Source organism: Leucopleurus acutus, assembly GCF_964270905.1.
Source record: "Leucopleurus acutus genome assembly, chromosome: 2".
NCBI classification, from domain to species: Eukaryota; Metazoa; Chordata; class Mammalia; order Artiodactyla; family Delphinidae; genus Leucopleurus; species Leucopleurus acutus.
The window spans coordinates 104947189-104969511 of record NC_139143.1 but is presented as its reverse complement, the minus strand read 5'-3'; the positions used below and the strand labels follow the sequence as shown (position 1 = coordinate 104969511).

Below are 22323 nucleotides of genomic sequence, written 5' to 3'. Positions count from 1 at the left end.
CCAAACATCTGGTAAGAATGTGGTCACACTGTAACCTGAATAAATAACCACTACCATCACCACCACCACCACCACGAGCACCACCACGCCCACCACCAGTACCACCATCACCATCACCAGCACCACCACCACCAGCACCACCACCACCAGCACCACGAGCACCACCACACCCACCACCATCACCAGTACCACCACCACCAGCACCACCACCACCAGCACCACCACCACCAGCACCACCGCTCAGGTAATGGCAGGAGGGAGAGGAGGCAGTTGGTGAGCATTTGAAAAGTTTTCCGTCAGATAACTTCCTCTTTGAGAACGATATATCCATTCTGTCATAAAGCCAAAAAATAGAAAAGCACAAGTTGAAGTGTGATCGGCCGGTGGTGGGCATTTCATAAACGCTGCTTAAGGAATAAATGGATATAAGTAAAGGAACTCTCTTCCCGACAAACTGTGGACCATTCATTCCTTGTCATAACTTCTCCCACTGTTTGCTCTGCTTCCGTGAGTCTGGACATTTGGTAAACTTGTGGAATAGCTAAGTTCATAGGCTTCATTAGCTCCAACAGTGTCAGTATTCCAATGTTGTTTGTAGTTTTCAAAGTAAAATTTTATCACTGATAGCAAATTATGAGAATGTAAGTCTTAGATAATATGGCAATGCTCAAGTTAAAGCTTTTTAAAAAGGCACTTCTGGACTAAACCACATTTAATATATAATATGACTCAAGAAAAAACCTAAAGTAATGATGTGGCAGTTCTATGTGAGATTAAAAGGGAGTCTTATGGAAGAAAAAAAAAGAGAGTCTTTATGATAACAGTGCTGCTTATAAATGCTGTTAATGACAAGGTCAGCACAAGAACCACTCTGCTCATTCTGCAAAAGGGTCTAGAGCAGTGCTGTCCAATAGAAATATATGAGAGTATATCTATATATATATATATATTTTAAAATTCTAGCAGCCATATTTAGAAAAAGTAAAGAGAAATGATGAAATTAATGATATATATTTAATGCAATATACCAGAAGTATTATTTCAACATGTAATCAATATAAAAATTATTAATGAGGCATTTTATGTTTCTAACTTTGAACTGAGCCTTTGAAACCCAGTGTGTAGTTTATACTACGGCACATCTCAGTTTGGACCAGCCACATTTCAAGTGCTTGGTAGCCACACGTAGCTAAAGTGCAGATTCTGCAAGGACAGGCTTGCCAATGAACTATCATAGCCCCTCAGAATGACGTGAAGCCTAGGATGAGCAGTACAGGTTGCACCTTCTAGCTTCAGGTGATCGAATGGTTCACATAAGAATTAATTTCAACGCTCTGTTCTATTTAGAAGGCTTGGGGTAAGATATCTCAGACAGCTTGCTTAATTTTCTTGTGGCTTCCAAATAGTCCACTGTATTAATTATTGATAAACAAATGTATCTTCTAAAATATGGTCTCTCAGGTTCTTTGCCAAGCCGATGTGGAACTGTACATTCTTCATATTTGCACTGATCAAGTAGATATAAGCCTGGGAGCTATGCTGGGAAGGTCCAGTAAAGTAACTGCAAGATGGTGGCCCAGAAGCTTCTGCTAGGAATCAGTGTCACCTTTTCCAACAGGCTTCTTAAGGTATTTTCCAAGAACTTGAGAAATCTAACCATTGATCAGTACATTTGAAAAATAGAAATAGACCTTTTGCCCTCAGGAAAAACAATGAAGATGAAAGAGTTTGAGTATTCAATCGAGTTATGTACCTGTAGGTATGTGAAGAACTGTATCCTCTCTAGTAGTAAAGCTTAGTGGTTTATTGCTAATATAGGACAATATTCTGCTTGTAAGACCCTGAAGTGGCACCCATATAGAGGCTGCCTTCAGTCAACTCCTGTTCTTTTGGGAAACTATCCTTACCAAGTAAGACCTTGTCTAAACACCACCGATCACTAATGATGCTACTCTTAAGCAGTCATTATTCATCAAAGAGAATTTGAAGTTGTGTCTTCAGTTCCTTATACTGGGTGTCCCCTAAGCAAAGCAAAATGGGACTTTGCACTGTTTACCAGAAGGCTTGCCATATTTGATGACGTCCCTGTGTTGGCCATGCAGAGATGAGCTCACAGAGCAGTACCATGTGCCTAGTTGAGGGGAGGGGAGAGGGAGAGAAATGCAAAGAAATGCAGCTTCAGTGGCAGCATTTGGAGATGCCTTATCAGTGTGGCTTACATTAATTACCGCATCCAGAATTTGGTCCATGCAACTTTGAGGAGCTGCCTTAAATACCCTTTTGGGAATCATCTGGAGCTTAAAGTTCACGTAAAACCTACTTCCAACGCTAAGAAATTACTTTGACTTCTTTCTTTGAGCTATTTCATATCCGCCATTATTTTTTTCCTCCATAAATCATTCCTTTATTTTGAGAAAAAAATGCTTTCTATGGAATAATTTTGTCAATATGAGGATATTTTCCCAGAATATCAAGTTATTACTGACTTGCCCCTATGCTTTTACATGCCGGCAAACCTGGGACACTTCTTCACCATGGGTTACTTGATGGAAGTGGTTAGAGCTGGGCTTGGCTTCTGTAGGCCTGGTGACAGACAAATTGGTTCCTGCCTATTTGAGAGTGGAGTCACAGCACAAGACTTCCTCTCGTTTCTCCCGTCACGGCACACGTGGAAAATGTGACAGTATTTGATCAGCACTGTGTGATCATAGCTCACAGCTTACGGCAGCTGGCTGGGGAACTCTGGCTGCCCCAGCACCTGCCCAGGAAACTCCATTCTGTTACACCAGTTGGGAAGCTCTGTTCTACAGAAATAACGGTGTACAGGTCAACGTTTGTTTTTCTTTTTTTTTTTCATTTTTAAATTTATTTTTGACTGCGTTGGGTCTTTGTTGCTGCAGGCAGGCTTTCTCTAGTTGCGGCGAGCAGGGGCTACTCTTCATTGCAGTGGCTTCTCTTGGTGCGGAGCACGGGCTCCAGAGCGCAGGCTCAGTAGTTGTGGCACACGGGCTTAGTTGCTCCGTGGCATGTGGGACCTTCCCGGACCAGGGCTCGAACCTCTGTCCCCTGCACTGGCAGGCGGATTCTTAACCACTGTGCCACCAGGGAAGCCCTTTTTTTTTTCATTTTTAAAAGGTTTATTATCTGTCACTTAAGTACAAAAAATATTTCAAGTGAATGTTGTATTTCTACCCTTTAAAATATATATTTTTTCTATTTTATTTTATTTATTTTTTTATACAGCAGGTTCTTATTAGTCATCCATTTTATACACATCAGTGTATACATGTCAATTCCAATCGCCTGGTTCATCCCACCATCACCCCCAACCCCCTGCCGCTTCCCCGCCTTGGTGTCCATACGTTTGTTCTCTACATCTGTGTCTCAATTTCTGCCCTGCAAACTGGTTCATCTGTACCATTTTTCTAGGTTCCACATATATGTGTTAATACATGGTATTTGTTTTTCTCTTTCTGACTTACTTCACTCTGTATGACAGTCTCTAGATTCATCCACATCTCTACAAATGGCCTAGTTTCGTTCCTTTTTATGGCTGAGTAATATTCCATTGTATATATATACCACATCTTCTTTATCCATTCATCTGTCAATGGGCATTGAGGTTGCTTCCATGACCTGGCTATTGCAAACAGTGCTGCAATGAACATTGGGGTGCATGTGTCTTTTTGAGTTATGGTTTTCTCTGGGTATATGCCCAGTAGTGGGATTGCTGGATCATATGGTAATTCTATTTGTAGTTTTTTAAGGAACCTCCATACTGTTCTCCATAGTGGCTGTACCAATTTACATTCCCACCAACAGTGCAGGAGGGTTCCCTTTTCTCCACACCCTCTCCAGCATTTATTGTTTGTAGATTTTCTGATGATGCCCATTCTATCTGTTGTGAGCCAAGAAGATGTATCACACTCTTTACGGCCTCAATTTGGTAACTTTTCAGTTAATTTATTGAACAGATGTTTATTAAGTCCTTCCTGTTTGCTCAGTATATTTACTAGGCTAATATTTTTTTTTTGGAAGGCCTCCTGTAATTTTGTCTCTTCATGGGTGGGGTTAGAGCCCTTCTTCTTATCACCTGCTGTCGTAGATTTCATATATCCTTGTGCCTCATTCTGCAGATGTTATCATGTTTGACCCTTCTCATATGTTATACTTCCATCTTCATGTTTATCAGATTAATTGTCTACACAGAATTTCTCACTGATCTATGACAGGCTGAATGTCATAGTGAGAATCAGTGAGAAATTCAGCAATTCATAATCCATCATTATTCCTATTATCACTAAGGGATGCTCTTTTGGGAAAAGAGCATTGCTGTTCTAGAAGGTGATTTCACATTATCTTGGCCACATTGCAATGTAGCCCATCTGGGAACTGTTTGTGAGAAAGTGTTGGTCAATTCTGGATGCTTGGGACTGGGTCTTTCTTGGCCCCTGGGCCGCTTCCATCAAGTCTCCACATAACTCTCAGAGTCTCTGTTTTAGAAATTAAGTAAGTCTGATTACATCACTCCCCTACTTTAAGTCTTTCATGGGCTCCATCCTGACTGAAAGTGTGGAGGAAATGCCAACTCCTGAATGCAGTGCAAAAAGCCCTTCTGGACATGGGCTTTGCCATCTTCCCCATTTTCGTCCTTTTCCCTTCCCTCCTCATACCCAAGTCCATGCAGCAGTGCATCTTCATGCTGTTGTGCCTTCAGACATGCTCGTTTCCTCCTCCTCTTCCCTGTGGTCCTTCCTCCTCTGCCCACCGAATTCATGTATTTACATGTCTAAGGCATTTTTAGCTCGATGGGAGCTCTTCTCACACAGCGTGTGTGGTGCTCTGTTTACACACCTGTGTCTTCCCTGTACTCTGGGTACTTGAAGTCAAGAATATGTCTCTCTGGACATATATACACTACCAAATGTAAGGTAGATAGCTAGTGGGAAGCAGCCACATAGCACAGGGAGATCAGCTTGGTGCTTTGTGACCGCCTGGAGGGGTGGGATAGGGAGGGTGGGAGGGAGGGAGACGCAAGAGGGAAGAGATATGGGGATATATATACATGTATAACTGATTCATTTTGTTACAAAGCAGAAACTAACACACCATTGTGAAGCAATTATACTCTAATAAAGATGTAAAAAAAAAAAGAACACAAATAACAAATGTTGGCAAGGATGCAGAGAAAAGGGAACCTTAGTGCACTGTTGGTGTGAATGTAAATTGGTACAGCCCCTGTGGAAAACATAAAAAAAAAAAAAGAATGTGTCTCTCTCATCTTTGTGTCAATAAGTAACCCACTGGCACAGTATACTTGTAGTGGGCAGTCATTAAATGTTGGTAGAATGAAAGAACTAATGAATAAATGAGTCAATAAGTTCTAAAAAAAAAGGAGTATAGCACATTTCAAGATATTTTATATAATCTGTTAAAAGTAACTACTTTTCAATGGAAAATGACCAAGACATATTAATTAAGAATCCATTCTGATTTTGTAGTAACACTCCAGGGGGAAAATGTATTGACTATGGTAGACAACTTCCTGAAATGCTGTTTCTGTTTTTTCATTACCAGCCAATCTATGCAGCAAGAGTGAGTTGTTGTTGTTTTTTTTCCAACCAGTTATTTGCAGCACAGATCGCTAGATATTGTAATCTTCAACCAGGGCTTGCGTGTAAGGCCAGTTTAGTTTAATATTACTAAACCTGGAGAGACTGTCTCCAGGTTGACTATGTCATCCTTCATTGCAGTTAATAAGTAAATTGTCAAGTGATAAAGTGGTGTAGACTCCCAAGATTGTCCTTTTGCATACACATTGAGAACTAATAAGGTTTGTTAGGCCTCTTATCTCTCAGTGTGTCACCTCAGGTCAACAGCAGGAATAATTGAACATCTAGGGGATGATGTTTCAAGGCTTTGCTTTGGATTAGAATTTGTACAGCAATTTAGAATGTAACCTGGATTCTGCTTGATTTGCCCTCGACTTGTTCATGAATTACAGAACTGGAAAAATGTGAATTTCTGCCACCGTAATTGTGAATTCCTGCCATAAGACTGGGATCAGGCAAGCTCCAGAATGCAGGGATATGGGCATGTCCTCACACCTGGAGGAACTGGGGAGCTGTGCATCCCACGGTGATTTGACTGTTCAAAGAACTATTAGAAGCATTTCCCTGGAGCTATCCTGTAGTGTTGATTATACCCCTCAAAGGCCACAAGTTTAAGGAAGCAAGATTCAATCCTTCCTGGACCCAGTGTTTCCACATCTTCTAATATAGTGCACCCATTGCTGGTTCAGAGATTATGTTGGTTAAATCTATAAAATGTTTTGAGGTCTAAGAAATTTCCCATGTTTTTCCCTTACTCTTTAATTATTGTTTGTTCTCTGTCCCATCTTTTACCTCCACTTCTTAAGAGAGCAATCTTGACTCTGTTTTCACGCAGTCAGTCAAAGTGATGGTCTGGCCTTGACTCTCGTGACTCAACGGAAACTGTTCTTGATTAATGGCAAGACTTAGCCAAACCGAATTGTTGTGCTTGGTCTTCTTCCTACTTGATTTACTCTGTGGCCGCTCTCTAATTCTAGAAACTCACTTTCTTTACCTAACCTCAAAAGTTCTGTCTCGGGTTTCCCTGGTGGCACAGTGGTTGAGAGTCCGCCTGCCTATGCAGGGGACATGGGTTCGTGCCCCAATCTGGGAAGATCCCACATGCCGCGGAGCGGCTGGGCCCGTGAGCCATGGCCACTGAGCCTGTGTGTCCAGAGCCTGTGCTCCGCAACGGGAGAGGCCACAACAGTGAGAGGCCTGCGTACCGCGAAAAAAAAAAAAAAAAAAAAAGGTCTGTCTCTTACTTTTCTCCTTCTTCCATCTCTGGCCATGTGTCTCAGGATCCCCTGCAAGTCCTTTCTCTTCCCTTGCCCACCTGAAATGTGCTGGTCTCTAGGGCCATGTGATTTCTGGTTGAATACATTCTCCATGAGTGAGGGGACTGTTTCCAAATTTCAACAACCATGTATGTGCTGCTGGCCTCAAATCTTCGTGTCTTGAGCACTGGAAAGGTACCTGCACACGTGCACTGGATTCTTGCTCCCTGTGGTTGCATTAGCACGGCGTTCGCGGGGTGGGGCTGCGAAAGCAGGCCGCCAAATATTTTCTATGTTTAGAGGTGAAGCAGTCGTCCACCTGGGGCTCCTCTTTCCCTCTACCACACTGTTTCTCTCAAAAGTAAATCCTAAGTAATAATCTAGAGTTTGACTATTATTTAAAGCCCAATGGCAAGGGAACTTAATTTAAACCAAATACCTCAAATATTTACTTTGATTTAAGCTCATAAAGTACCAAATTTGACAGCATATTTGCTGTTTACGTAATACAACTATACTATCAACGCTATTTTATTGTTTCAGAAGTAAGGAAATATAAAAAAGGTGCTTTTTAATGAATAAAAAAGACTCTGTAGTTCTGTCTTTATTTTTAAAATAATCTTTGTGCCACCATTAAACCTCTTATGTACTTGTATTATAACATTTATCAAAGTTTAATGCAACTTTTTCTTTAATGGGTATCTTAGTTCAGGCTGATATAACAAAATATCATAGACTGTGTGGCTTAAACAACAGACATTTATTTCTCACAGTTCTGGAGGCTGGGAAGTCCAAGGTCAAGGCACCAGCAGAACTGTTGTCTGGAGATGGCCCTCTTCCTGGTTCGTAGATGGCCAAATTCTTCCATGTCCTCCCTGTGTCCTCATAGAGGGAGCTCTCTGGGGGTTTCTTTTATAAGGTCACTAATCCCATTCATAAGGGGTCCATCTTCATGACCTAATCACCTCCCAAAGGGCCCACTTCCTAATACCATCACGTTGGGGATTCGGTTTCAACATATGAATTTTGTGGGGGACACAAACATTCAGTCTATCGCAATGGGTAAAATGGAGATGGTAATAACACCTACCTCACAGGGTTGCCCTAAAGATGGAATGAGTTGCATGTCATAGAGTAGTGCCTAGCAGAGAGTCCGTGGTATATCTGTTAGCTGCTATTATTATTAACGTTTTTTGTTACTTGTTTTCAGACTCCTTAAGGGCACAGAGGGAATGCTTTTTATTATTTTATGTGTGACACCAAGTTATAGTCCTTGATATATAATAAAAGCTCAGCAAATGTTTTAATGAATGTTGAATTGTGCTTCAAAACTGTTTATCCATGTTGTCTTAGAAAACACATCTGTTGATAACGGGAACCAATCCAATAATTGTCAACCTGAAGGTCTGTCTTTTCTCTCTTACAGTCTGTTTAACATTTGGTAAAAAGGCCAAATGTTTTTCAGTGTTTTAACTGAAAAATATCTCTGTGACCATTAGAACAGAGGCATGCCTTACTGGCACAGATTTATTTCTTAGAAGTTATAAAAATTCATGTTTTCAAGTCAAATTAGATTTTATTTAATTTTTAATTTTTTTTCAGTTTTAATACAGTTTATTTTTACTTTGTAAGACACTTTGATTTCTTTTTATTTTTTCAAATTTTATTTTAAATGCACCAGGAGAGTTAGCTATTCCAAAGAAATCTGGTGAGTCTTATATGTAAGCTGAAGGATCTTATAGTAACATGAATATTAACAACTAAATGTATCAGTTTCAAGAATTCACATTTTCATTTTGGGGTTTTCTTGTAGTGAAGAACATCTGCAGTTTCTCTACATAGTACTTGGTAGGTTGTAGGCTTTGGATTGGAAGAGGTAAAATTATTCTCTCACCTCATCTTTGCCTAGACATTTGTTTATAAAATGTGGTAATGTTGGAAAGTACCTTAAGTTCCTATCTGATCTAGGTTTCTTGGATGTGTGTGTGTGTGTGTGCACTCGCACTTGTGCACAAACACATTTAATTAGAAAAACCAGCTTGTGTTATCTTAAATATTTTAGTATTGATAAATATTGACATTTGTATAATCCACTGTGAAAGAAGGCACAGATACTAATTTTGGAAGCTTACCAGTAAGGTTATGTTATATTATTCAGTTAAAAGCTGTAACTTTCTTATTCATTTTTTTTCAGATTTGGATCTAAGACATAAATCTTTTTGTTTACTCCGTCAACCTTATCCAGGTTACTGAATATAGCCCAATATTATCTAATGTTTATCTTTTTGGGTAGGCAGATTTGCAAACATATTCTTTTGGTTCTGTGAGTGAGTTCATTGCTTCTCTCCATATGATTGATTATAAAAGGTTACTGTTTAATCAAATGGATGTCTATAATCCAAATAAACAGACATAGCACAATGTATATATTTATCTAGGCCAACTTCGTGGTCAAGGATACAGGAATAGTGAACATAGAAACCTGTTTTCTTCTACTGTTCATAAATAATTGGTTTTAGCCTTTTGATGCTTAGAGCATACCCTTACTTTTGAATTTTTAAATAATGTTTTAAGCTTAAGTATTACTTGAGATGGATGTTAAATTCTTTATCCAAATTGTTCTAAATAGATAGCTATGCTTGAGATTTAATTTGGCATGTGTAATCATAACACTCGGCATCTCTAAGATTTTATTTAGGGCATTATGGAGATTTTATGTTTATTATGATTAGATTAATGCAATTCAGACATTTACAAGGTGTCATGTCAAGTTTCATTTGTAACTTTTTATAACTGGGAAGAAACATCTGCATTTTAAACATGAAAATTATACAGCCAAGTTATGATTTTTGTGGAAATCAAATCTAATGGGTAGTATAAGTAATTGAAGTAGAGGCTCCAGGTTTCCTTGGTAGGATTACTCCAATTTATTTTAACAAATACTTCTGAGCTCTTACAGCAGAGTGCAGACTCCATATTGACACAGATTCCTACCATTGAGGTCTGTGCCATGTAGTGGAGCAGAGAGCCTTTTCTGTGGATAACCTTGGCCCAGCAAAGAGAACTGCCTTCCTTCCCTGCCTGGGGAGGTATCTATGCAGTGCTATAGAGGGTGGAGACTTGGAGACTAAAAGCTGTGCCTGGTGGTGGAGGATGGGAGTAGGACTGGTGTTGGGGGTGGGTGAAAGAATGCTTAGGGGAAGAAGAGCTACATATATTTTGTGATGCATTGCACAGCTGTGTCCCAGTAGCCTGCAAAGTTTGGGTCCCCTCAGCCCTGCCCCAGTGTTCCCTGGGTTCAGAGGCACACCAGGAAGGGAAGGAAATGAAGGAGGTAATGGAGCGGTGGGAGGATGCTTGGCCCCTTGCCTGGTCTTCAGGCCTTCTCTGAGGATCCTGGAGTGTGTGGACCAGAGGCTGACAGCTGGTGATCACAGTCAGCCCACAGATGTGTTTTATTTGCTTTCCTAGTATTAAAAAACAATTTAAAACAGTCAACATTTCAAATATAGAGATTTTACATGAACATCCAGTTGGAAGATCAGCTATATTCAGTCAAGTTTTCCTGTGGTCAGTTGGCCAGAGCTGAGGAGCATTTGCCTTTATTTATGTCTCTTGCCTGACCCTTGTAGCTGTTTGGTTTGCAGCTCCTGCAGGAGACTGTGGCAGTCTCCAGTTTGTGGTACACCCTGAGGGTTTGATGAGCCTCTATTCCTCACTCCTGTCTTCTGTTTCCCCGTCTAAAAATCAGCATCGACAACAGATAGAAACCTGTAAAAACAAACAAAAAATGGAGGTGTGTTCATCATGACCCTGATATTTATAGATTTTTTCATTGTTTAAAGTATGTTTACCATGTTCATGGAAAGTGCTTATATTTTCTGTCTTCTCTTATTTCCCATTATTTCTTGCTGGGGCAAGCAATGTTTGTTTTCATTTCATTCCATTGCAGAGTGGCCAAGAGACAAAATTATTTTCAGCAAATTACCTCCACTTTAAGTAAAGTTTTCTAAACTTTTCTTATGGTCTAGATAAAAATTTTTTGAAGTGGATTGAATTCATAACCATTTTGAGAATCAGATGCATGTTTTTATTTTAAGCTATATTATTTTGTCTTCATGTATGTCCAACTAGTCTAGTACTAATAGAGTGAAAAACGGTTATATTTGTAAGGGTTTCCTAAATTGTATAAGAATTATAAAATATTTTTCTTCTCTTTTCTCACAAAATTCTCCCAGCGAGTTGAAAATGGTGACTTCAACTGGATTGTTCCAGGAAAATTTTTAGCATTTAGTGGACCACATCCAAAAAGCAAAATTGAAAATGGTAGGTTTTTATTTACTTTACCCTCCAAAAATTTATTTCAATTCATCTTCTTTGAGTTCTTAATATCCTCAGATAATCCTTTCTATTGGTAATATTCTCCAAAGAATATTTATTAATTAAAAAAATTGAACAGTATTTCAATTGTTAAATTACTAATTGAACAGTAATTAGTGTGTTAAATGTTAGAGTTTAGTAAGTGGAACTATAATCACTGTTTTAAGACTATCAAATTTTTAGGTTGCCATAAATAGGGTGTTCACTTTACCTTGACCCAATTATTAAAGAAGAATCTGAGAAACCAACTGGTCAAAACAGTAAGCAGATTGCTGAATTCTATCAGTGGTTCTCAGATTTATTTGGTGGTGGTGGCGTGCTATTATACCTCAAGGTATTCTTTGGTAACACCATGTTGAATAATGACGATGATGGTGACGATAGGTGTCATTTATTAAGTGCTAGTTACTAGCTAATCACAGCATCATCTCATTTAGTGCACACACAACTCTATGAGGTGTAGGAACTATTACCTCTGTTTCACAGAGGAGGAAACCGAGGCATATGAGTAGGAAATTTGCCCAAGTTCACAAAGTAATATGCAGAACTGGTGATACTCCAGCCAAGAGCGGGGCTCCTAAGCATTGCCACTACACTGATCTGTTTAGTTCCATCATGGCAACTAGGAACAATTTTCTAGCTGACAATAATTAAATTACTTACTTGCAGTATGTGTAGAGCCAGGGGCATACATATTCAGGAAAAAAAAAGCATGACAAAAAAATAAGCCTCTTGAATGAAACATGATAGGCTATGTGTGTTTTCCCATTAACATATATTTTTTACTTAATTATTTTTTTTAACCTCAGATTCCCAGAAGACAAGTAATGATAGGTACCAAAGGTTTAAGAATAGTTGATGGGAGAAGTACATAAAATTAAAAAAATATCACCCATGAACATAATAGCTCCTTTTTGCTCCCTCTCTAGTCTTAGAGCTGGAGCACTAGTCCTTGGAGGAACATAATTTGAAACCCTTAGTCTAGATTTATAAGTTTATTATTCTTTCATAACCATCATCATCATCATCATAAGTATTTATTCTGAAATCTAGTGTCATTGTATATGGTTATTCATGCATTTAGATTTGATAATTTTTTTTGAGTTTCCACACATGTGCTTATCATTTTATACCTATGACATATCTCACAGGGAACTCTGCTTAAACCATGGGGATTGAATCATCCGCTCTGGGGATGGGTAATCCAGGTCTACAGAGTTACCCTAACAAATAGGATGTCTCTGTACTGAAGCCATAATTAGATCTTCTCATTCACACATTTGCTCATGAATCCGGTTCGCTACAGACATTGACTGAATAACCTGTTATGTTGGCTTGTTAGGAATAACTTGTTAAGTGCCTGAGGAAACTGCTTTCCACCGTTGGTCTTTCAAGACAGGATTGATTAAACCTCCCTTTAGCCTTCTGTGCAAAATGATCTGACTCAGACCCAGAAAACCTTAGTAGGTGTATGGTTTCAGTAGTGGCTTTGTTGTTGGGTGTTCATTTGGTGAAACTGAAAGAAATTTGCCATATAGGATTCACTTTTTAAATGAAATTTTCTTAAAGAGAAGATGAGAGGTGTAATTTAAAAAACTCATTTAAAATATTTTTATAGAGGTAATGCATGATTTTTTTTAAAAAAAGAAAATGCAGATGAACTCATAAAAACAGCATTAAAGTGACCTATAATTCTACCCACGTTTTCTAGGTTTACTAGTTGGTGATGGGATTATTGGGGATTTTAATTTTCTTTCCATCTGCTTCTCTGTATTTTTTATTTGCACATATTTTTTTCTCTCTTAAAGAATATATACACACACACACACAGACTTACAAAAATATTCCTTTTTTTTTAACTAGCATGGAGTCATAACATGATTACTGTCTTATAGCAGCTTTTTTTTCACTTAATATATCACATACTCCTTTCCATGGCAATAAATGTAGATCTTCGTTATAATTTTCCATGACTGCATTCAATGACTATGCCATAATTTTACTAATCAATCACTTAATTTTTGAGTGGGATCTAAGTTGTTCAATTTTTCACTTTTTAAAAACTACAGTGGTTGGTATACATGTCCATACATCTGTTTTGCAGCCCTGGTTTCTTTTCTAAATTCTTGGAAGTAGAATCACAAGATAAAAGGACATATTTTGTGTGTCAATTGTTACTTGTCAAAAGTCTTAAAAAAATTATTTTTGGTCCTATATTACAATATAGGGAAATAATTATCCACCATTTGCTTATATGCTGGGAGTGGTGCTGATAAGCCTTTTGTGCACACCTCATCTATTTAATAAGCAGAAACACCCCCTGGAACAGATGGTAGTTATTTTGTGGAAGAGAAGATGGAGACTTGGTAACCTAACTTGCCCAGGTTGACATAGCCAGAAAGTGGCAGTGTGTGGATTCAAACACAGGTCTCTTTGATTCCAAATTCTGTGTCCTTTTTAATTTTACTACAGAGAAAGAACATGTTCACTACAGAACTGTAAGCAATCTAGATAAAAAGTCACCTGTAATTATATAATCTAGAAATAACCACTGTTCAGATATCGTTCTCTCTATATCTTTTTTTTCTATGCATATACTGTGCCCTCTCACATTGAGAAAAAAAGGTGTGAAAGTGCTGCTTACCTAATACTTGCCAGTTTTTATGTCTAGAATAATTTCATTTAAGGCTGTTGTTGGTAAAATATTGATATTTTACTGGAATCTCCATTTTAAGATCTGATATTCACTAGAAGTGTCATTTTTTTTTGTAAAGTGGTTTAACTCTGTAAATTCTTTTTGAACTTAAGACATTTTTTTTTTTTTTTAGTTGAGAAACCCCTGTATTTTCTGAGGTGGCTGAAAGTCATTTTAGGTGTCTGTTAGTAGAAAAAGGTAGATTTTTTAAGGAGTTAGCACTGAAATAGCTGTTGCTAGGATGTAGCAAAAGGAAGCACTAAAACCTTGGGGTCTGGCAGAATGCATTATAGCAGTCTTAAGTGTGTGTTGTCAACAGAGACCAACTAGGAGTTCCTTTCAGCCATCTTTGTTCACATTGTTTTGACAGGGGGGACAAGAGGAGCCCTAACCCCTTTTTGATGAAACAAGTGTGACTTGATAAATGAATAATATAGCAGTAGAATAAATTGGATTTCAGATTTTCCCCCAAAACCCTCAAACTCTTAGGTGGCAATGTCCTCATCTCTACTTCAGAAAGAAAGAAAGAAAAAGGAAAGAAAGAACAGGGAAAGACAGCTCGAGACAGGGAATCCAAACAGTTTGAAGCATCAGCCTGCTCATTTAATGAGAGAAGCTAGGTGTGAAGAGCCTGGGCTGCTTGAAGTCTGGCTCTGCCCCTAACTGGCTGTGTGAACTTCGTTGAGTTCCTCAACTTCTCTCATCATCAAACGGGGAAATAGGATGCACATTGCAGGCATTTGGTGAAGATTAGGGATATTATAGGAAGTGAGTGCCTTGCACAGTGTCGGGCACATTAGTAGGTGCTTATTAGGTAGCAGGTATTCTGATTACATTTTTATCATTAATGAACCTGATAAACATATTTTATTGCTTTCCACATTTGCCTGCCTGTTTTGCAGTTTTTACTTTTAATAATGAATGGATGGACTAATCATTTGACTCTGCTGTTCTTCTGTTTCCTTTAAATGAGGTTCTGGGAAGAGATGAATTTTACAATCTCTCTTTGCTTTGAAATTGGTCAGCGCCAGGGCTCTGCCTGTGCTTTACTGATGCCAGGGCACCATCTAGTGGCCAGATGGAGTAAGGGTCGGATGAAAGCTCGGTCAGCTCCGTGCACATTGCTAAAACCAGTCCTCCATCAGAAGCAACCAAATACATCGAAAACAGTTGTTCAGAGGTCAGAAGATATTGTCATTGTTGCTTATAACTCATTTGAAACGCTTTTGAGGATTTTTAAGAAACTTCCTCACAAATCCAGGAAGTGCAGCCCCTCATGTTCACGTAGTGTCCCTGTTTTGGAGATCTAACAAAGAATTGAGTTGGATTTTACCTTAAATCATCCCCAGCACTGGCCCTAGAATCTGACTGTCAGGGTTCAAATGCTGCCTCTGTCTCTTCCCAGCAGTGTGTGCCTGGGCCAGTTCACTTTCCCAGGCATCAGTGACTGATAATTGTAAGGTTTAATGAGATGATATACATGAAACACTTAGCTTAGTGCCTGGCACATAGTAAGCGCTCAATAAATGTTAGGTGCTATGATTACCATTACTGTTATTATTTCAGTGCCCTATTACCATATTTGGATAACTGTTCAGTGTTCTTTTCTCAAAAGATATAAGCAGTTTCTCTTGATCGTAGATTTAGGTATATTATCTGTAATGCCATTTACTCATGATGGGAATTCATATATGTAAAGAGAAGCTCTTACGGCCTTGGTGGAGGAGGGAAGGGACAGGCACCAAAAGAACCATGAGCGTGCTTCCTGACAGGTGCCATCATAGAGGTGCCAGTGATCACTAGGAGCCCAGGGTTAGAAGTGCCTGTCAGACTGTCACACCACGCCCCATCCCATGTGTTCCTAAGCCCTCTCCTTCCCACTCCTTACATGATAGAAAAGCTCTTGCTTCCTTATGCCAGCCACAGTTCTTTTCCCCTTTAGGCTGGAAAATGATTTGAGCACACAAACCAACTAGGAAAACAGATTTGATTTTTTTCCAAGTGGAAAGGATCTGTTTTCTCTAAATGTGTATAAGTCACTGTTTCTACACAGAAGATCGTAAGTAAGCTCTGTCTTACCTGTTTGCTCAAAAGCAGCCTGGCTTGTGAAAGTCGTGTATGTGGGCTGCGGATTAGTTAGGCCCGCCTGCCAATGCTGCCTTCACCCCTTGTGCGACCTTGGCTAAGGCTGCCAGTGAGGGCTCTTGGTTGCACGCAGCAGATATTGGAATTATGCTGGGGAGCTCACAGTCTCCAAGCGAAGGCTGGAAAATGAGGCTTAGAAAATGAACAGGGTCTAAGGGAGGTCATGTATCAGCAGGATCCAGGCAGGAATGGAAACCACTTTATTTCAAACAGAGGGAATGCAATATAAGGAATTTGTTAGAAAGAAGGCTAAAAAGTAAAAGGGCACCTCTGAAAAAAACAGCATATTAAGGAAGAAATAGCTATTGCCTTTAAGGCAACGAGGGACAGAAAGGAAAACGTGGGGTTAGCAGGACCTGGGACGTTGGCAGGTGCCGGGAGCTCCGAAGGGCTGGTGCTTGCATCTGGAGCCTGAGGAGCGGGGACCCTGAGGCTGGGCTGCAGGCTGGTGCCGGGAGTGCCAGACTAAGCTGGGAGTTCCTCTCTTCTGCTGCTGAAGCCATGCTGGCAGGAAAACAGAAGACATCCCTTCTCCCTCTTCTGGCCTCCAGTTGCTCCGGCAGTGCTTTAGTGACTCCCACTTTTCAGATGGACGGGAACCCAGTGGGAAAGGTAGCTTGGGAAATGTTGTATGTACACCCCAGCCCCGGCATGTGAGTTGGCTTTCAACTGAGAGAAAATAGGAGATGACCAGGCTATGCAAGATGCGAGGCAGCAGGAAGTACAGCCACAGTGCAGAAACTGCTGGTTCACTTTGCTGGCTGCTGCTGCCGGCCCCACTCGGAGCCCACCATTGTGAACGAGTTCTGAGCGAGATCCCCTCACCTGGTATGCCCTGAATGGCTTACAGATGTGGTAATCAACGGACTGAGAAATTAGTCCTTTTAAACCCTGGGGCCACTAGGCAAGGCTTGCAGTGGTCAAAGCCCCCAGTGGTCACCTTGGTTGATTGGCCAAGTCGAGGTCATATGTCTGTAACCCAGCTGACTGCAGCTCCACGTGATGCTGGACCCACTCACAGTAGAACGGTGGTTAGAGCCCGACCACTTGTTCTTCTCAAAAAAGAAAATGTCTACAAATATGACCGCTCAACCTCTAGTTTCTTTTTTTTCTTTTTTTTTTTTTTTTTTGCGGTATGCGGGCCTCTCACTGTTGTGGCCTCTCCCGTTGCGGAGCGCAGCCTCCGGACGCACAGGCTCAGCGGCCATGGCTCATGGGCCCAGCTGCTCCGCGGCATGTGGGATCTTACCAGACCGGGGCACGAACCCGTGTCCCTTGCATCGGCAGGCGGACTCTCAACCACTGCGCCACCAGGGAAGCCCTCTGTAGTTTCTTAACTGTTACATGGGGTTTACTATTTTTATCTTAATAGGCTGTTTTGAGAATTAAAAGAAATTTATGCAATTGTGACTTGTACATGGTAGGTGCTTAATAATCAGTCTCTCTTGTGGGGGACTGCATTGTAGATTAAAACTGTACACCTGGCAAAAAGGCTGCCGTTCAAAAGTATTTGTCAAGAGGAGTAAAAAGGACAGAGTCCTTCCAGGCCTACTGTACACATCTGAGGGCCTCAGGAATGCCTTTGGTTTGGCTTGGGAGGTGTGTGCTCCCAGGATTTGAAGCCTAAAGCTTGAGGTTTTGAACGTTCACGAGCTATTTCCAATACTCAGAAGAGGTTTTTTTTCCCCCCTCCTATGGTGTTTTTCTCAGTTTTTCGGACTGCTGCTTTTAGGAACGTTGCTTCGACCTTACTCTCTCCTGAAATGTGCTTTCCTCCTAAGCTCTGTAGAGATTGATCATCTTTATTGTGAAGGGTTTTCGTGTTCCTGGGTTACGTAAGACGAAATGCGTGCCTTTTGCTTACAGCCCCTGCTTTCCTTTAGGTTATCCTCTTCATGCCCCCGAAGCCTACTTTCCTTATTTCAAAAAGCATAACGTGACTGCAATCGTGAGGCTGAACAAAAAGATTTACGAGGCGAAGCGCTTCACCGATGCTGGCTTCGAGCACTATGACCTCTTCTTCATCGATGGCAGCACACCCAGCGACAACATCGTGCGAAGGTTCCTGAATATCTGCGAGAACACGGAGGGGGCGATCGCGGTTCACTGCAAAGGTGCGAGCGAGGAGGCCTCGGTGGGCACTGGGTTTCTGAGAGGGGGTGAGCCAAACGACAGCAGAACGTGAAACAAAACCAGTTAGCGGCTTAGGAAACAGATGAGTTGTTTTTAGTTTGAGAAAACTGGAACACAAACCCATTTAAATGACCCCTTCCTAAAGAAAGGATCGCTTGGATGTGGACAGTCGGTGGTGTGCGGCTTTCTGGACAAGGCAGTTGTTCTGGCCTTACCTTCCCCAATTCACAATCGCTGACACCAGGTGCCATGAGGAGGGGAAATTGCAGCAGCGCCGTCGGTAGGCTGGCACAGTTGTCAGGAGGCAAGGGTTGTTTGTTCCCCTTTCTCCTTCTCTTCCATAATTGCCCATCCTTTTTCCATCCTCCTCCACCCATCTGATATTTAATGCTCCCATTTCGTGACCCAGCTATCTGGAGCCCCACTTCGCACCCCCCCTTCCTCTCCCCTATTAGCCTTTTGCATCGTGGAACAGAGTGTCTTACTTGACCATTGCAAGGGGGCGGCAGCATACCTAACCCTAACCCTGACCCTAACCCTAGGGGCGGCAGCACACCCGGCTCATCGCTAGCTTCCTTGCCACAGGTCTGTTACTGCCTCTTTGAAAGATTGAAAGGCTTATGTAAATGCATCTGTGGTCTCCAGGAGTGGGTACTTTGGAACAGGAGTCGCCAGATTTAGCAAATAAAAATACAAGATGCCCAGTTAAATTTGAATTTTAGATAAACAGTGAGTACTTTTTTAGCATGTCTCAAATAGTGCACCAAACATACATTCTGTATTTTACCTGGCAACCTTGCGTCAGCTACTCAGAAAATATGAAATACCATTTGCTCTAAGCCTAGTTGTTATAGACTCTGAGGAGGCTCGCATGGTAAGATTTTCCAGCACGGTGGAAGGTATTTTACGGGGCTCTTTCTTTTCAGTGAGCAGAAATCACTTTGGCCACCAGGGATGGAGCCTCTAGTTCCTCACATGCAGCTTTTCATATCGCCACTGGGTGGTGCTGTTCTCCGGTGTTGAGTCTGAGAACCGGTTTCTGTCGCGTTTTATGCTAATTGTCTGGTAGGTGTTGGGGATTGTACTGTTCTTTTCATGTGCCTAGTGCTGCTGTAACTGACTTACTCAGACGAGGTGGCTTTGGTTCTAACAGAAATTAAAATACCATTTTGTAGGCCCTTGTTTCTATGTTTAAGATTTGAGTAGGTGGAGGTACTTTGCTGAACATGTGAGCAGTAACTGGAAGCTGCATTTTGCGGGAGCCCCGGCGAGGGAAACGAGCTGCACGTGGCCCCTGGTTCAGCGGAGGGCTCCTCAGTCAAGCTTCGTCCACGTTGACAGAGCCCCCTCCCGCCCCTCCGCATTTCTCAGCAGGACGGGGCCCCGACTTGCTGGACTTGCTGGACTTCCTGTCTTGGGGGTGCGGGGGGCATGGGTCTGTTAGGAAGGACTGCTGCTTTCGGTTCTGCCCAGGTCACTGTGGGGTTGGCGGTGTCTGCCTTGCCCCCGAGTGATCCATATGCGCCCTGGCTTTGCCTCTCCATCCCATTTTGTTAAAGATTGCCCAGACTCAAGGAAAAGCCTGCATTTCACACGCAGTCGGCCCTCCGTGGTATCCGGGGTTTCCGCATCCGCCAAAGTGACTATAAGGGACTTGAGTATCCCCAGATTTTGGAATACGCTGGGGTCCTGGAACCAATCCCTCGCGCATACCAAGAGCCCATTGTATTTCAGCTGTAAGTGGAACTTGAAAGCTAATGGGAATATGGCAGCTGCTAACGTTTAGTAGGAGCTATTCATATGTTCTGTTTCAAAGCTTATTTTTGTGTCATAAAAATCAGTATTTTTCCTGGGATTAATTTGGCCTTATTTCCTAATCAATTGGTTTTATGGTTACCAAGGCATATAGTTTCTCTGCCTGTCATTGTCTTGGATTGACAAATTCAGGGGAGGAGAAATGCCAAGCTTTCCCTGAAACTCAGCATCTCTCTTGATATTATTCCTCACCTGACAAACATTGGGAAAATGAACCGCTCTGGTGTTAAACATTCTTGTTACAGGTATTCTGTTTATTATATCCTTGACTTGTGAATGTTGACCTTGTAAAGAATATTTTAAGAAATTCATATATTTTATGTTGCAGAGGTTTTTATATTTTAATCAGAACCTTTAGCATCGAAGTCAGTTCTTTTATAGGAAGGTCACAATTACAGGTGGTGACATCTTTTTGAGAGTGTTATTTCATTTGCTTCCACTTGTACACACATGTAGGATTCTTTCATAAGGATTACACTTTTGATTTAATTACAGCTGTATTGTTTTAAATAGCGTGGTTAGCTACTATAGGCCTGTTAATTATTTCGACATCTGCGCTAATTAAGTCAGCTTAGTTTCCTGGGAATTAACAGCACTGAGCATTTTAATTGAACTATAAGGAGGAGGGAGAGAGACCCTTATACAATGTCAAATGAACTTTGGTAGCTGCTGAAAAAAATGACTATTTCCTGCCTCAACGTAAAGTACTAAAAATAGAGACAAACTGGAAACTAATTTTCTGGGAATGTGTGAAATCTTACAGTGATTCAATATCTGCAGTTTGCCTTCTGGTTGATAAAAGGAATGGCTATGATTTCGTGACATTCTCTAGCACAAATAATCATTAAACAACAGCAACATTGTGATGTTCCAGTATGTGATTTTTGATGTTCTATGGGAGTTTCAGAAAACGCCTGGAACTGTAAGGCAATCAGTGCTTAACTTGGTATAAATAGAAGACGTTTCAAAGTCTTCTCTTGCTGTGCCAGGGAGCCCTTTAATTATGAATGCTTTAAAAAATTTGTTAAAGTTTTTATAGAAACTTAGTGAACTGTTCCTATTCTGTTGAACTGTGGTAAGAGCTCCTAACTATTGAGTGCTAAGTAGGTTCTTTTTATAGATCTAAATTATAGACTCTTTTTAAAAGGGGGAAGCAACTTTAGTTTTAGAGAAAGTTGAAAAATTTCTGCACCACCTTTTTTTCTTGGTGGTGAGTGTGTGTGATGAGGAACGCAACCAAGGGAACGGGCAGCCTCCTGCACAGGGAGGGGTTCAGGGAGAGACAGTGTTGTCTCCGTAGGGAAGGCCATTTTCTTCCCAGATAGAGATCCAAATTGGTGACTTGAAGGAGGACACTGGAAACCAACTGGGCTTCCTGCTTCAGGCTGTCCAGCTGTGTTGTATCAACATGATTGCCTGTAGTCTCGTCAGATGTCTGAGGACTTAACAGCTCTGCAGAAACAGAAAATATTTGCTCTGGGCACAAACATGAAGGCAAATAACTCGTATTAAAGGAAGAGAGTCCTACTGAGACCATGATTAAGCTTCACTCTTTTCTAAAGAATGTCGATGTTTTATCTGGGGTAAAATGTACTTCAGATGAAAACAGGACACACACACACACACACACACACACACCCCTCATCTAATAAAATAGTGTAAATATAATTTTTAAAAAGGAAGAGTGAATGGGAAGGGAATGCCAGGCATCCGTAAACATGAGCTTGATTGTAATTTCATTTACATTTTTGGTATGTATTCTCAACCTCGGGTGATACTGCCCTCAAGGGGGAAAAATTGTTGTTGGGTGGTGAAAAACATTTTCTTTTTCTGTATACAGTGTAGATTTATACACGGCACATAAAGAAATATGTGGTCTGTCTGTGACAGTAAAATTTCATGGGGGACAGTTAGGAAAAAAATGCCTAGAGGGGCTCTTGGTTGCGGGGGAGGACAATAATGAAGAGAAGGTTGAGAAACACTGACTTAGAGACATGCGTTTTTCAAATTTTCACATTTATGAAACTAGGATGGATCTTAAAATTGATCACATACCATAGTTTAATTTTTTCTTAGTGGAACTTAAATAATGGTGTATGTTACACCGTTAGATGACATGGTATCTTAGATTTGCTGAAAAATTGTGTATTTCCAAGTAGTGAGGAAATTAGAGAAGATTCTCTTTATTATTTGACTAGAAAAAGCTGACAAAAGGCCTCCTCCTTTTGAGGGAGGGGGGAGATTCCGAAACATATGAAAAACGAAGGCACCAACACTTTCCTATGTC

At 40.8% G+C, this 22323-nt stretch overlaps 1 protein-coding gene across 2 annotated transcripts in view; it reads left to right on the top strand.

Moving 5' to 3' along the window:
- The window catches only part of CDC14A (cell division cycle 14A), a gene marked incomplete at its 3' end in the record, with an annotated part of 163420 nt that overhangs the window by 91459 nt on the left and 49638 nt on the right, over positions 1-22323 (top strand). For both annotated transcript variants that reach the window (XM_082832927.1, XM_082832928.1), the window contains exons 8-9: positions 11107-11194; positions 17972-18202. In XM_082832927.1, coding sequence (XP_082689053.1) covers positions 11107-11194; positions 17972-18202 — 319 coding nt within the window. The remainder of the gene's footprint in view (positions 1-11106; positions 11195-17971; positions 18203-22323) is intronic.